We start from the raw sequence: 13,669 nt of genomic DNA, 5'->3' as shown, positions 1-13,669 counted from the left end.
CAGGAGGTGGATTGCAGGGCTCGTGGCAGTGCAGGGTAGTGCGGCCAGGGGTCTTGGGAATTCCAGCTGGAGGTTTCACGACCTTGCAAGCCCAATCGGAAGTGCACTTGGCAGGAGCAGGGTCCTGGGAGGCCACACCCCTGAGGGATGGGTGCGAGGAAATGCGGCTGGAAGGAGAGAGGGTGGAGTAACCATGGCAACGAGATGCTCCCAATTGGGTCCCCAGAGAGAGTATTGACCAGCCGTGATTGCCCAACACTGGGAGTGTAGCCCCTTGGGTTTACCCTGCATAGAAAGAAAGAAAGAAAAACCCATTGTGTTGGGCCTTCCCCAGTGCCCATGAGTCTTACTCACTGTCTCTTCAGTAGCCATGAGGCCACGACAGCCCAGCACACATGGTTTTATGTGGCCTCGTCCACTCTTAGCTTGGGCAGTAGAAAGCCCTTTAACTTCCATTGTCTCCTCTGTTAAAACTGTGAAACAGCCTTTGGTCAGAGACATCTTCCTCCTGTTAGCGTTTTAGGATCCTGGGCACGCTGTCAGGGACCTCCTGCTGAGAGACAGACGTAGTGACCTTGACAGAGGGTCAAGTTCTAGAATTGTTGTAGACAAACTCCCCCACTCCAAAAAAGATGCCTTCAGATGATACACTTTGGGAAAGGTGTTTTTTCACTCCTCTCTCTTTTTCCTAGGTCATAGAATGAAAAATAGAAAGGAAAGGTTACAAATACAATCCCTCGTCGACCTCAAAATGTTAAAACAGTGATAAAGTGCACATCCCATTTATTCCCAGAAAGTCTGATTTCCTGTCACTCATCACAGCAAGTGGGCGGGACTTGGCAAGCCCCTGGATGGCAAGAATGTTTCTTGTTTAATTGTTATCAAACAAAGCTGTTTCCAAGCCTGCCAGAGAGAACCCGCTGGCCCCCGTGTGATCAGCGTGTGCATAAGATGTCAGTGTCTGGGGGGAGGGAGGAGGGGTAGTGTCAGCCCAGTGCTGTCACAGCGCGTGCTCCCGCTGAGCGGCGGACAGCACGAAATGGTTGTGAGTTACTTAACTGTTTGCACCCAGAGCTGCAGCATCTGTGCCTGCCGATGGCAGCGTCTGTGCCAGCCGTCACCCCCTGCACCCCTAAATGAGGGAGATCTCCATAGTAGCACACCTCGCCTGGTGCCCTGGCGCTCGTTGGCGGGCAGGTGCACAGCGGAAACTCTCAGAGGGATCCGGCGGCATGGGGTCGCCTGCCCTCCGTCACACAGCCCCTTGCCCCTCCTGCCTTCTGTGCGCAGTACGTGACTTCTGAGAAACCGCACACACCCGGCCTGGATCACCCGGCGTGGCCGGGACTCCGCAAGAGCACTATCTCACTCGCACAGGTTTCGTTTTCCTGCCAGCTTGGCGTGGCACTTCAGGGGAAGCAGGCTAACGTTTCGAGCTGGGAGGTTCTTCCCCGGCGTGGGTCTTTATCTCTCCCTCCCAGGGCGTGCTGGTGGCGCTGCTGGGCCTCCCGGTAGGTTATCAAAAATGAGACTTCAGGGCTCCAGAGGTACTGAGCGGTCACAGCGTGTCTGGCATGGGGGAAGTGAGGGCCACGTGTGCCAGCCTTGCGTGCCGATGCGCTAGCAGCTCTGAGAGCCTCCATCTCCTTTCTTTGACATCACAGGAGGTGACTTCTGGTACAGCTCACCTGCTAGAGGTGTGCTGGGGTAAACTGACCCTTCCTGGACTAACGACAACAGACCAGTTAGTGTGGCTGTGCAGTGACATTTTCCAAGCCTCGGCCAACTAAAAGAACAATCCTTGGTTGCTCCCGGGGCCCCAAGTCAGCTGGGCAGGTTTGCTGATCTGGGGTAGGCTCGGCTGTTCTAAGCTGGGCTCGCTTGTGCCTCTGCGGTCCCAGGCGCCTCCTGTCCTGGGGGGCTGGCCAGTGCCAGACCGCATCTCTCGTGTCTGCTGGTTGGCTGGGCCACGTGCCCCTCAGATCACCGGCTGGGTTCCACAGGAGCAAGCAGAAGCAGCCGGGCCCCTGGGAGCCTGGCTCAGAACTCCTGTGATGTGGCATCTGCCCTAGCCCGGTTGTCGGAGCAAGTTCCGAGACCAGTGGGGAGGTGAACTTCATCTCCACAGGAGAAGCTGCTTCGTAGCCAAGGGGCCTGGATGCAGTGGGTTGGGAACGGAGACTATTTTTGCAAAACAGTGGACCACAGATGCTAGCAACAGTGATTATTTTGTTGCTCTCCTAGAAGGCTACAGGGTTTGCTGTCTTTCTGTCCTGGCCCAGGAAGTCGGAGGAAGATGTGAATTTCCCTGAAGGGGTGGGTAAGGAGGCTTGGAGCTGTAGCCTTCTGTGTGCTGGGTGTATTTTCATCCACTCCCTTTTTCTACATCTAAGAACCAAGCTCCCTCCCTCTTTTTTTTTTTTTTTAACCTATTCTCTTTGAACATTATGAAAGCCACAGTTGTCTAAAATGAGATGAGATGACTACTCTCTCAGACTCTATTATGTTGACCTAATTACATATCAGCAAAATGGTTTTTTCTGGGGCATTGTGTGTAAAACAAAGAGGAAAACAGCCTCTCCAGCCGGCCAGCCCTGCCTCCGGCTGGCGAGCCCACTGGTCCTACCACGGCCTGGGTGGAGTGGGGGGGAGGGTGAGAAAGCCAGGGGCAGGCTGCCCTCTCCTGCCCTCCACTGTGCCTTCGCACGTTTCCATCTGATGGGAACCACTCGCTCGTTCCCCCCACTGCCTGGGCCAGCCTCTACTGGCACAGAAGTGGCTCGCTTGTTCTTGGCTTGCCCTGTGCCCAGCACAGGGCCAGGCTGACCGAATGCATCGTGGCCCTGGGTGTAGCCTTGGCCATTAGGACACTGAGGAACACGCCGAGCTTCCCGTAACACTGCCCGCCATTGTGCTGTCCACTTGGCCTTTGATAAGAGAAATGAAATAGTCCAGCTGCCCGGCTTGGCATCCTGCTCCTGCCCCACCGCCGGGTCTCCACTTGGTGTCGCTGTGCGGGAGCGCGACTCTCTTCTGCCCCTCTGTGCCATTGTGTCTGGCGTTGGTGCTGACGGCAAAGTTGAGGCAACCCCCCCTGGCTTCCTGGGCCACGCTGGCGTGTTCTGTCTCGTCCTCAGCACCCGTGACCTCTGCCATCTGCTGCTTCCCTCGGTCTCCCGAGAGCTCCCTGGCCTCCCCCGGGGTGGTTGTCCTGCTTTAGATAATTGCCGGTTTGTCTCAAGCTCCCTTCTCAAGCCTGCTTCCACCTTGCCATGCACGAACCGTTTTTTTCCAGCTCAGCTGTGTTTCTCGTTCATCTGCTCCCTTCCTGTGCCAGTCGGGAGACCCAGTCCTGAGCCAGCCTCAGCCCTTCCGGGGTGTTGTCTCCTCTGCATTGCCCAGCGCCTGCAAACCCTTGTCCCAGTCCTGGTCTCCGTCCCGGTCTCTCCTTCCTTCCTTTTGCTGCTGGCACAAACCACCACACTTAAAACAGCCTGAGGGGCCGGCGCCACGGCTCAATAGGCTAATCCTCCACCTGCGGCGCTGGCACACCGGGTTCTAGTCCCGGTTGGGGTTCCGGATTCTGTCCCGGTTGCCCCTCTTCCAGTCTAGCTCTCTGCTGTGGCCCGGGGGTGCAGTGGAGGATGGCCCAAGTGCTTGGTCCCCTGCACCCACATGGGAGACTGGGAAAAGCACCTGGCTCCTGCCTTTGGATCAGCGCAATGCGCTGGCCTCTGCGGCCATTGGAGGGTGAACCAACGGCAAAGGAAGACCTTTCTCTCTCTCTCACTGTCCACTCTGCCTATCAAAAAAAAAAAACCAAAAAACCAAAAAAACAACAAAAAAAAAGCCTGAGGTTGTGGTGCTCCAGTTCTGCGGGTCAGTGGGCTGAGGTGGGTGTTGCTGGGGTGGCATCAAGACATTGGCAAGGTCACATTGCTTCCGGGCAGTCTAGGAGAGAATTGGAGGCTGCCGTGTCTCTCGGCTGGTGACCCCTTTCTTGCATCACTCCTGCCTCTGCTGGGTCATCACATTCCTGCTGTGACCTTGGCCTTGCCTCTCTCTCTCATCATGGCCCCTGTTGTTGCATTGGGCCCACCTGGACAATCCAGGGTCGAAGCCGCATCTCTAGATCCTTACTTAACCACATCCCCACATCCCCTTTCCCGTGTTTGAGCGCATTTGCGCAGGCTCCTGGGGACTAGGAGGTGGCCCTCCCGGGGCCCTTTGCTCTGTCGGCCACAAGCCGTTTCAGTTGGCTGCCTCCCGGACATTTCCCCAGGTTACTCCAACTTGCTGAGTCTAGGATAGAATCCACTCCCTCTCGTCCCTCCTTGTCGTGCGCACCCCGACCCAACCAATGAGCACCCATTACGCAGGCCCCCAAAGCCATCGTAAGGGTGGAACCCGTGGATTTGTTAAGTCCAGGGCTGATAGACACCTGGGTGGTTGCCAGTGTCTTGCTGTTGCAGACAGCTCTCCAGCGAATGGCTTGGTGTATTTTTTCATTTTTTTTTTCTATGCAGGATAAATTCCCAGAAGTGAGATTGTGGGATCAAAGGGTAAACATATTTGTAGTGTGGAGGGATGCTGTTGGGTTGTCAGCTGTGGGGGTTGAGTCGGTCTGGCTCCCCAGCCCCCGACCGTGAGCAGTGTGTGAGAATTCCTGCTCCCTCACAGCCTTGCCCACAAAGTGGGTTGTCACAGGAGAGAGAGATAAAAAATAGTGTCGCAGGGTGGCTTTAATTCGCGTTTCTCTTATTATGAAATTCTGTGCTTTTTGTGCACGCAATGGGACCTTCTGAATCTTCCTTTCTCTTCATCTCCTTATCCATTTTGAACTTGAGTTCTCATCACTTTCTAGAAGCTCTGTTTTTTTGTAATATGAGCCACAGGTATTGCCCTATTTCATGTGTCTTCTAAACTTGCATAGATTGTCTTTTGTCATGCAGGTAGGTTTTTCTGTAGTCAACTTGATTTTTATTTCCACGGCTTCTGGATTCTAAGACCTCTCCGTGGACCCTTTGACATTAAAATAATAGAATTGTATCAAATTGAGCATCAGAACTTCGGCACCTGCTCTTTTCTGACCAATTCCAGTGGAGTGACACCAACGGGATGATGTTGATAGCTGATAGACTGAATGAGTCCTTAGACCATAGATCCTGTATTTGCAGATACACCTGCTCACTTTCTGTTCTTGTACAGCCCCCAGTCAGCGTGCCTGCTGTCTCTCTGGTCATCTGCAGACGTGTGCAGAGTTGCACAAGAACTGAACCACCTGATGTGCATGAACCAGGTGGCGCCTGTGTCAGTGTTGTGGGGCTCGTGTTATAAACAGGCATGCTCTCTGTGAAGGAAATCTTTTATTTATGCATTTCAGAGAGACGGAGAAATAATCCCATCCCCTGGCTCACTTCCCAAATGCCTGCGACATCCAGGGAGGGACTGGCCACAGCTCGGGAGCCTGGATTTAATCTCCCACGTTGGCGGCCGGGACCCAAGTGCCCAAGCGATCCTCCGCTGCTCCTACAGGCTGGAATGGGCAGCAGAGCGGGGACTGCAGCCCAGGCCCTCCGACAACTGACGTGGGCATCCCTAGTGCGTCCTCACTGCCAGGCCAAACGCTGGCCCCCGCCCTCGGCTGTGGTGTTTGCTGTCCACTTAGTGCCAGGTTTTTTGTTTTGGTTTTGTGCTTTTTCTTGGTGATTTTGCAGTTAAAAATGACCCCCAAGAAAAGTGCTGCCGTGCTGTCCCGTGTCCTAAGCCAGAGTGCCCTGAAGTGCTTTATAGAGCAGGTGGGAGTGTCAGGTAAGCTTTGTTCAGTCATGAGTTAGGTGCGACCAACCGCGAGTTCACTGTTCAGTGCATCAACCAGGCGTCTCTAAAAAACAAGGTTATATGCTGATTGGTTGGCCAAAATGTGCAAGGCTTTCAGGGACCTAACTGTGCACTTCCTCCAGTTGTGGCCGTTTGGGGAGTGAACCAGCAGATGGAGGATCTCTCTCTCTCTCTCTCTCTGCCTCTCCTCCTCTCTCTGTATAACTTTGACTTTCAGATAAATAAATAAATCTTTAAAAAAAAAAACATAGATAGAAAAGAAATAGATAAGCAAACATTTAAATTGTGATAATTAAAAATCCCAGAACAGACTAAATTAACCTATAGTGACAGGGTTACCTGGGATTAGGCATAGACAATTGCATTTGGAGGTGATAAAATGTTATATATTAGGCCGGCGCCGCGGCTCACTAGGCTAATCCTCCGCCTTGCGGTGCTGGCACACCGGGTTCTAGTCCCAGTCGGGGTGCTGGATTCTGTCCCGGTTGCCCCTCTTCCAGGCCAGCTCTCTGCTGTGGCCAGGGAGTGCAGTGGAGGATGGCCCAAGTGCTTGGGCCCTTTACCCCATGGGAGACCAGGAGAAGCTCCTGGCTCCTGCCATCGGATCAGCGCGGTGCGCCGGCCACAGCGCGCCAGCTGTGGCAGCCATTGGAGGGTGAACCAGCGGCAAAGGAAGACCTTTCTCTCTGTCTCTCTCTCTCTCTCTCACTGTCCACTCTGCCTGTCAAAAAAAATGTTATATATTAAAAAAAAAAGTCTTGGGCTCTGCACCTGCATGGGAGACCAGGAGGAAGCACCTGGCTCCTGGCTTCGGATCTGCACAGCGCGCGGCTGTAGCGGCCATTTAGGGGGTGAACCAATGGAAGGAAGACCTTTTCCCTGTCTCTCTAACTGCCTAACTCTGCCTGTCAAAAAAATAAAAATAGGCAGGTGCCACGGCTCACTTGGCTAATCCTCCGCCTGTGGCGCCAGCACACCGGGTTCTAGTCCCAGTTGGGGTGCCGGATTCTGTCCCGGTTGCCCCTCTTCCTGTCCAGCTCTCTGCTGTGGCCCGGGAGTGCAGTGGGGGATGGCCCAAGGGCTTGGGACCCTGCACCCACATGGGAGACCAGAAGGAAGCACCTGGTTCCTGGCTTTGGATCGGTGCAGAGGGCCAGCCGCAGCGTGCCAGCCATAGCGGCCATTTGGGGAGTGAACCAACGGAAGGAAGACCTTTCTCTCTGTTTCTCTCTCTCTCACTGTCTAACTCTGCCTGTCAAAAAAGAAAAAGAAAAAGAAATAAATTAAAAAAGTCTTTCCCAAATTTTCACTTAACACGAGGTCCAGAAAGAAAGAAAACAGAAAATGGAGGGGGGAAAAAGTTATCAAAGGAAAACACAGAACGCCACTTAGAATTAAGGGCAAGATTCTAAGGCCGTAAGTAAATAGTGCTTTGACTAAAACAGACCCATACTGAGTCGCATTGTAGTGAAATTCTGCAGCTTCTTGAGGGTGGGGGACACCCCAAAAACTTCCAAAGCAATGAAGCAGTTGATACTCGAAAGGTTAGTAACCAGAGTGGGTGTGTCAGCAGCAGGCTGACCCCAGCAGTGGTGGAGCAAGACGTGAAGCTTCTGACGGGGACGGGTGACTGATCAGTGTGAGAGGCACTAGACGTTGTTAGGACGCCGCCATCCCACGCTGGGTGCCTGCATTCACGTTCCGGCTCGGTTCCCAATTCCGCCTTCCTGCCAACGGCTCAAGTAATTCAGTTCCTGCCACCCACAAGGAGACCTGGATTAGGTTCCTGGCTTCGGGCTTGGGCCCCAGCCCAACCTTAGACATTGTGGGCGTTTGGAGAGTGAATCAGTGGATGGGAACGTCCTCTCTTCTCTCTCTCTCTCTCTCTCTCTCCCCTCCTCTCCACACCCCTGTGTGTGTCTCTGTCTCTTGAATAAAATTGAAATACGGATAGAGACGTATGTCTGGAAAAGCAGAGTTCGTCCAGGCTTCTGTAACCGGACCGTTAGTTAAGGGAGAGGTCGAGGCCGTCTTCTGGAAACACCAGGACCCCAGTTTCTGCAGGAGCCAGTAGGGCGTGTGCTCCAGCACAATGAGAAAAACAAAAGAGAAGACACTGCCGTAACACCAGTGTGGGGAGCGCCCAGGCGTGGGAGAAGCCAGACCAGACTGGAGCAAGGGTTCGGAGCGCTCCAGGGGACAAATGGAGCCGACGTGCAGAGGCTCACGGGATAGCTCCTGGTGGGCGCGAAACAGAGCTGTGGCTGCCCCTGTAGCCGCAGGTGTCCTCTGGGGCCTGGTTCCAGGACCCCTGCAAATACCCAAATCTGAACATGTTCCAGTGCCTTGCATAAGACAGCATGGTATTTTCACAAAACCTACACAATCCTCTGCTAGGCTTGAAATCATGTCTAGATTACTTGCAATACTTAATGCAGTGTAAATGCTGTGTAAATTGTGGTTGTATCTGGTTGTTTAGAGTATAATTAGACAAGAAAAAAATGACCTGTTCTGTACAAATGCAATTTTTTAAAAATATTTTTCTATCTTTGGTTGAATCCTTAGATATAAAACTTGCATAATGTGGAGGGGGAAACTGTAGTGCAACATGTGGAATAAGTTAGCCATGGGTTCATGCCCAGCCAGGCAGATGAAAAAAATTTGAGGTAACGATTAACTCCAGGAAAAATAATGGGTTATATAAAAAGGAGGTATGCTTCCAATTCATTACTTGAGTCAGCACTGAGCAGTATTTACAAAGTTATTATAGCTCCAACATTGATTTAAAAATATTTTATATGAAGGAGTTATAGAGAGAGGGGGACAGAAAGATCTTCCATCTGCTGGTTCACTCCCCAAATAGCTGCAACATCAGGGCCCGGCCAAACCCAGGAGCCAGGAGCTTCTTCCAGGTCTCCCACAAGGGTGCAGGGGCCCAAGCACTTGGACCATCTTCTACTGCTATCCCAGGCACATTAGCAGGGAGATGGATTGGAAGTGGAGCAGCCAGGACTTGAACTGGCACCCATATGGGATGCTGATGTTGCAAGCGGTGGCTTAACCTGTTGTACCACAGTGGCAATCCCAAAACAAACATCGGTCTTTTGATTGAATTAAAGTTGCACATTAACAGTTGGAGGCACAAAGAAAAGAAGTGACCAATGTCTATGGGAGTGGTGAGCCTTTATTTCCATGGTAGCAATTAAGTGATACCAAAAGTTGATACATCAAATAATAGTGATAGAAGTGTCAGGCAGCAGGTTCACAAAAGGCGCAGAAGTGGCATCTGTAGGACTCCTCCCCGTGAGGGCAGAGCATCCCTAATCACACTTCTGAGGTGTGGACACTGCCCCAGACCCACGTCCACCCTCCTTTCACACAGAGGAAATGGAATGAGCCCTTTTCTTTAAGAGTTATTTATTTGAAAGACAGAGTTACAGAGAAGCAGAGATAGAGAGAGAGCTGTCTTCTGTCCGCTGGTTCACTCCCCAGATGGCCGCATTGGCTGGAGCTGAGCTGATCCGAAGCCAGGAGGCAGGAGCTTCTTCTGGGTCTCCCACGCAGGTGCAGGGCCCCAAGGACTTGGGGCATATTCTACTGCTGTCCCAGGCCATAGCAGAAAGCTGGGCGGGAAGTGGAGCAGCCAGGATTTGAACCAGTGCCCATATGGGATGCCAGCACCGCAAAAGGCAGCTTTACCCACTACGGCACAGCGCCAGCCCCTGAATGAGCCTTTTCTTGCTAAGTGCTTTTCCCGGAGTATTGCTTCCACAGATTGAAAGCGGTGGCATTGGGGTGGGGTGGGGGTGGGGGGCGGAGAGCAAACTGACTTTTGGGATGCAGACTCTGCCCCAGGACCACCGAGTGGTCCCCTGATTCCTTCCCTGCCCAGCAGATCGTAACAGATGAGCCAAGGACATGTGCCTTGCCTGGTCATCTCCACGTCCCATTGTCGCTGTGCTTGGAGCGTAGGGGAGGTGGTGTCGGACGCCTGTTTCTTTAGTCGTTTTGCAACCACTGGAGAAATGCAAGGGAACAAAGCAAATCCAAGCCATCCACACACATGCACGCCTTTTAGACGAATTGGAAACCACAGGACTTGCTCTGGTTTTGTTTATTTTTTTTCCTTTTCACACTGCAGGTGTGATGGGGGATTATATATCCACCGCAGGAGAGTAGAGAGTTAATTAAAATTTTGCTCCCACTCCCAGGAAGAAGTATCTAGGCGTTTGATAAGCAGGCTGGCTTTCGAGTGCTGTGAGTGCTGTGGGTGCTTTCTGTCCTCACTCGAGTGTCACAGAAAAGCAGATCAAAGAGCCGCCCGCCCGGATCCGCTGCCTGCCTGCTCTCCCCGCTAATGGACTGGAAAGCGTCTTCCAGGGGCCACGTAGGGCCGGCACCTACATTAGAAACGCCTTCCTACGCTGAGAGCCTGCAGAGCTGCCTTCCTGGCAGCTTCCCTAAGACCACGCTTGGAGATCAAGTCAGGCCCCGCCCAGACGGGTGGGCGGCCGCAGCACCTGGCCCCTGCCCTGTGCGGTCTGCTGGTCTGCTCGCCTTGTGGCATCCAGGAGTCCGCACCTGAGCCTGAACCCAAGCCAGGCTCTGCTCTGCGGTGTTCTCCCGGGTCCTCTCGGCCTGTGCGATTCTGCACCGTCTGCCCGACACCCCCCACCCCGACGATGGGGGAGGAGGGGGGAGAGAACTGTTTGGACAAAAAAAAAAAATTCCTGCTGCTTTTCTCTTTAAGATAGTGACAAAACGGAGCAAAATAGGAAGCTTCGGCAGGGGTGAGGCCTGTCTTAGCAGGAGGGTCCTTCATTGTCTCGCAGCCCCGGGGCCCTGTGGACAACCCCCCACCCCAGGGGGCAGCCACCAATCAAAGGGCTCCATTCTGCCACTCAGCTTTGCGAGGTGCCAACGCGTGTCCTGGTTGCCATGGCTACTGTCTGATTGTGGCAGGCTTGTCACAGTGCTTGATAAAGTGGGAAGGTTATTCTTGATAGGCCCAAGTAATCATAACCTTGCAGGGCTGGAGAGGGTGGGTTTCACAGTTTTTTCTCCCCTCCTCTCTTTCAACCGAGAATGCAGGGTTGAGGGGGCAGGGGTTCTCGGGAGAAAACAACCCCGTGGCTCATCCTGCGGCAGGTGGTCAGGCCGGTGCCCAGCAGGAGGGACTCCTGGAAGGGAGCTGTCCCCGGGCTCGGAGGGTCCCTGGGGCAGCTGCTGGGTCACCCTCGGCCTCCCTGGGGCCACACTGGTGCCCTCACCATCCCTCCACCGAGGGGGCCGGGTCCTCCTCCTTCCTCTCCCCCCTCCTGCTTCTCCTTTCTTCAGTAACTTTCCTTCCTCCCCTCTTTTCTCTTCTGGCTCTCTCCTCTCCCTCCCTCTCACACACGCAGCTGATCTGTTGGGAGCCCGGGCGTCTCCCTTGTCACATGGCGGGAGGTGGGTCAGGGAAGGGGTGACAGCTGATGGGTTCTGGCTGCAGAACCGTAGGCTCTTGGGCCTGAAAGGGACCTAAGAGATCGTCGGCTCTCGGGTTTTGTGAGACCAGAAGGCACAGGTTGGTGACTGGGAGAAGGGGGTGGGTGGCACAGGGCTGACCGCCTGTGTTTGCAACAAGTTCCCAAGGGATCCTGGTTGCACACCCTGCTTTTAGAGCTGTGGCCCGGGCCCCCATTCCTGTGTACGAGTGAGGCAAGCCAGGCCCCCAGAGGAGTGGCTCTCCAGGGGCGCAGGTGATGTGGTGGCCACCCTGGCACTGGTGCCAAGTTGTAGGTGCATTTGAAACCTTTCAGAGAGGCTGGGTGGTGGACCCCTCCCATCTCCTCTAGTTCCCTAACCCAGGGCAGCCCCGTGATCTGGTTCTGCCCCCCACCCCCCCGCGGCTGCCTGTCCCCACCCAGACGAACAGCCTCTCTCACTGGATGGTCCCTACCCTGTGCGGCACCCAGGCTGCCTTCGAGTTGAGCCCACCTGGCTCGGGGTCCTGGGGCCAGCTCTGTCTGCTCACGCACGTGCTGGAGTCCAGAGTGCCCCCCCCAACAGACTCCCTGTGAGGTCTCCGCTCACCCACTCCCCCAGCCCAGGGAGCCAGCTTGTCCAGGGCCGGGGCCAGGTTACTCAGCACCTCTTTGGGGCAAAGGAATTGTGCTTCTTCAGTGGTGCTTACAAGGCTTTTGTCCAGATGAGAATGAAACATTGTGGTGCCGGCGGCCTGTGTGAGCACCGGTTCAAGTCCTGGCTGCTCCACTTCCGATCCAACTCCCTACTAATGCTCCTGGGAAGGCAGCAGAAGATGGCCCAGGAGCTTGGGCCCCTGCCACCCTCGTGGGGACCCCAGTTGGGAGTTCCAAGCTCCTGGCTTCTGCTTGGCTCAGCTCTGGCCATTGTAGCCATTTGGGGAGTGAAGCAGCGGATGGAAGACCTCTCTCTCTCTCCCTTCCTCCCTCTCTCTCCTTCCGTCTTTTTCTCTCTCTGTCATTCTGCCTTTGGAATAAATAACTCCATCTTTTTTTCAGAAGAGAATAAAACACGGTGAATGCATTAATCTTCTGAGGCTAACTCCCTGCCGGCCACACTGATGGAATTGGGCCCAGAGGCACCAGGCCGGGCCTCAAGCTACTTTTTGGGGCTGGGGGAGGGAGCGGGCCCTGACAGCAGCCTTTTCTCCCCTCAGGGCGTCGAGGTGCAGACGGACTACGTGCCCCTGCTGAACTCGCTGGCGGCCTATGGCTGGCAGCTCACCTGTGTGCTGCCGACGCCCGTCATCAAGACCACCAGGTAACGGCAATGATTGTCCCCGCGAGCGCTGGACGCTTGCCCTGTGCCGGGCACTGCTCCTAGTAAGCGCTGCAGGCCGCGGCCGCCCCGTCGTCCCCTCCAGGGCTGGTCGCTCGCCCAAGCTCTGGAGAGTGGGCAGAGCTGAGGCCCTGCCTGCTTCACCGCCGTGCAGAGTACCGTGAGTCACGGGGCCCCGGGGCCCCTGGGTGCCTCCAGCACCCAGGTGTGTCCTGTGCCAGGCGAGGTGGGCACTAAAGCCTCACTCATTCCCCAGAAGAAACAAGAGTCCCATGAGCTGGACTTCATAACAATTAAACTCATCTTACAGCGGGGCCCGTGAGGCCAAGGTGGAGGGGCTTGCCGTGGTCCCAGTGCTGATCAGTAGGTAGTATGGTGAGGCAGCCTGGTCCCGCGTGGCCTTCCTCGCAGCTGAACATCCTTGGCTGTTTGTCCCTTGAGCCTGGTCGTAGCCAGCCCTAAAAGGCCGTCCACTTGTGTTTGAGGTTTGCTCCCTTATTTAGTCTCCTAATTCCCCTGTGGGGCTCTAAGCATAAATATGATTCCCATTTTACAGGTGAGTAAACTGAGGTTCGGTCCCATCCAGCTATCAAGTGGCACAACCTGGGTGTAGGACCTTAAGGGTGCAGAGTCGGGCACTTCTCCCTGGCCACCTCCCCACTGACCTAATAGGGGTGCCCACTCCCACGGCCCTCAGGATACCACCTTCTCCAAGGCCCACTGCACACTCGCCGCTGCAGGGGAACGGGCAGCGTGAGGCAAGGCTGGTGATCCAGGTGATGGGAGTAGAGAATGACGGGGACAATCGAAGCCTTTCCTGGCTCCTGTGGACCCTCCCCGTGTCTGCCTCCTGCCCCTGGATCACGTGGGCCTGTGCACCTGCAGCAGCCAGTCTGGCTGCCCTGTGGCCCCTGGGAGCTGCTGTCCTACCTAGTGCAGCCCAGTGAGCAGAACTCAGAAGTCCCGCCCGAGTGTGCCACTGGCCACCTGTGATAGTTGCCATGTGATAAAGTTCTCTGAGTGT

At 54.8% G+C, this 13,669-nt stretch overlaps 1 protein-coding gene across 7 annotated transcripts in view; it reads left to right on the top strand.

The window, feature by feature from the left end:
* Window positions 1–13,669, top strand: part of RFTN1 (raftlin, lipid raft linker 1) — a 225,572-nt gene that overhangs the window by 204,509 nt on the left and 7,394 nt on the right. For all 7 annotated transcript variants that reach the window (XM_002716182.6, XM_089332280.1, XM_051818491.3 and 4 more), the window contains one exon: window positions 12,524–12,627. In XM_002716182.6, the coding sequence (XP_002716228.1) occupies window positions 12,524–12,627 (104 nt within the window). The remainder of the gene's footprint in view (window positions 1–12,523; window positions 12,628–13,669) is intronic.

This window comes from Oryctolagus cuniculus, chromosome 4, assembly GCF_051225735.1.
Source record: "Oryctolagus cuniculus isolate XC-2025 breed Fujian yellow rabbit chromosome 4, ASM5122573v1, whole genome shotgun sequence".
Lineage (NCBI taxonomy): Eukaryota > Metazoa > Chordata > Mammalia > Lagomorpha > Leporidae > Oryctolagus > Oryctolagus cuniculus.
The sequence above is the reverse complement of the archived record's forward strand: the minus strand, read 5'-3'. Positions and strand labels throughout refer to the sequence as shown.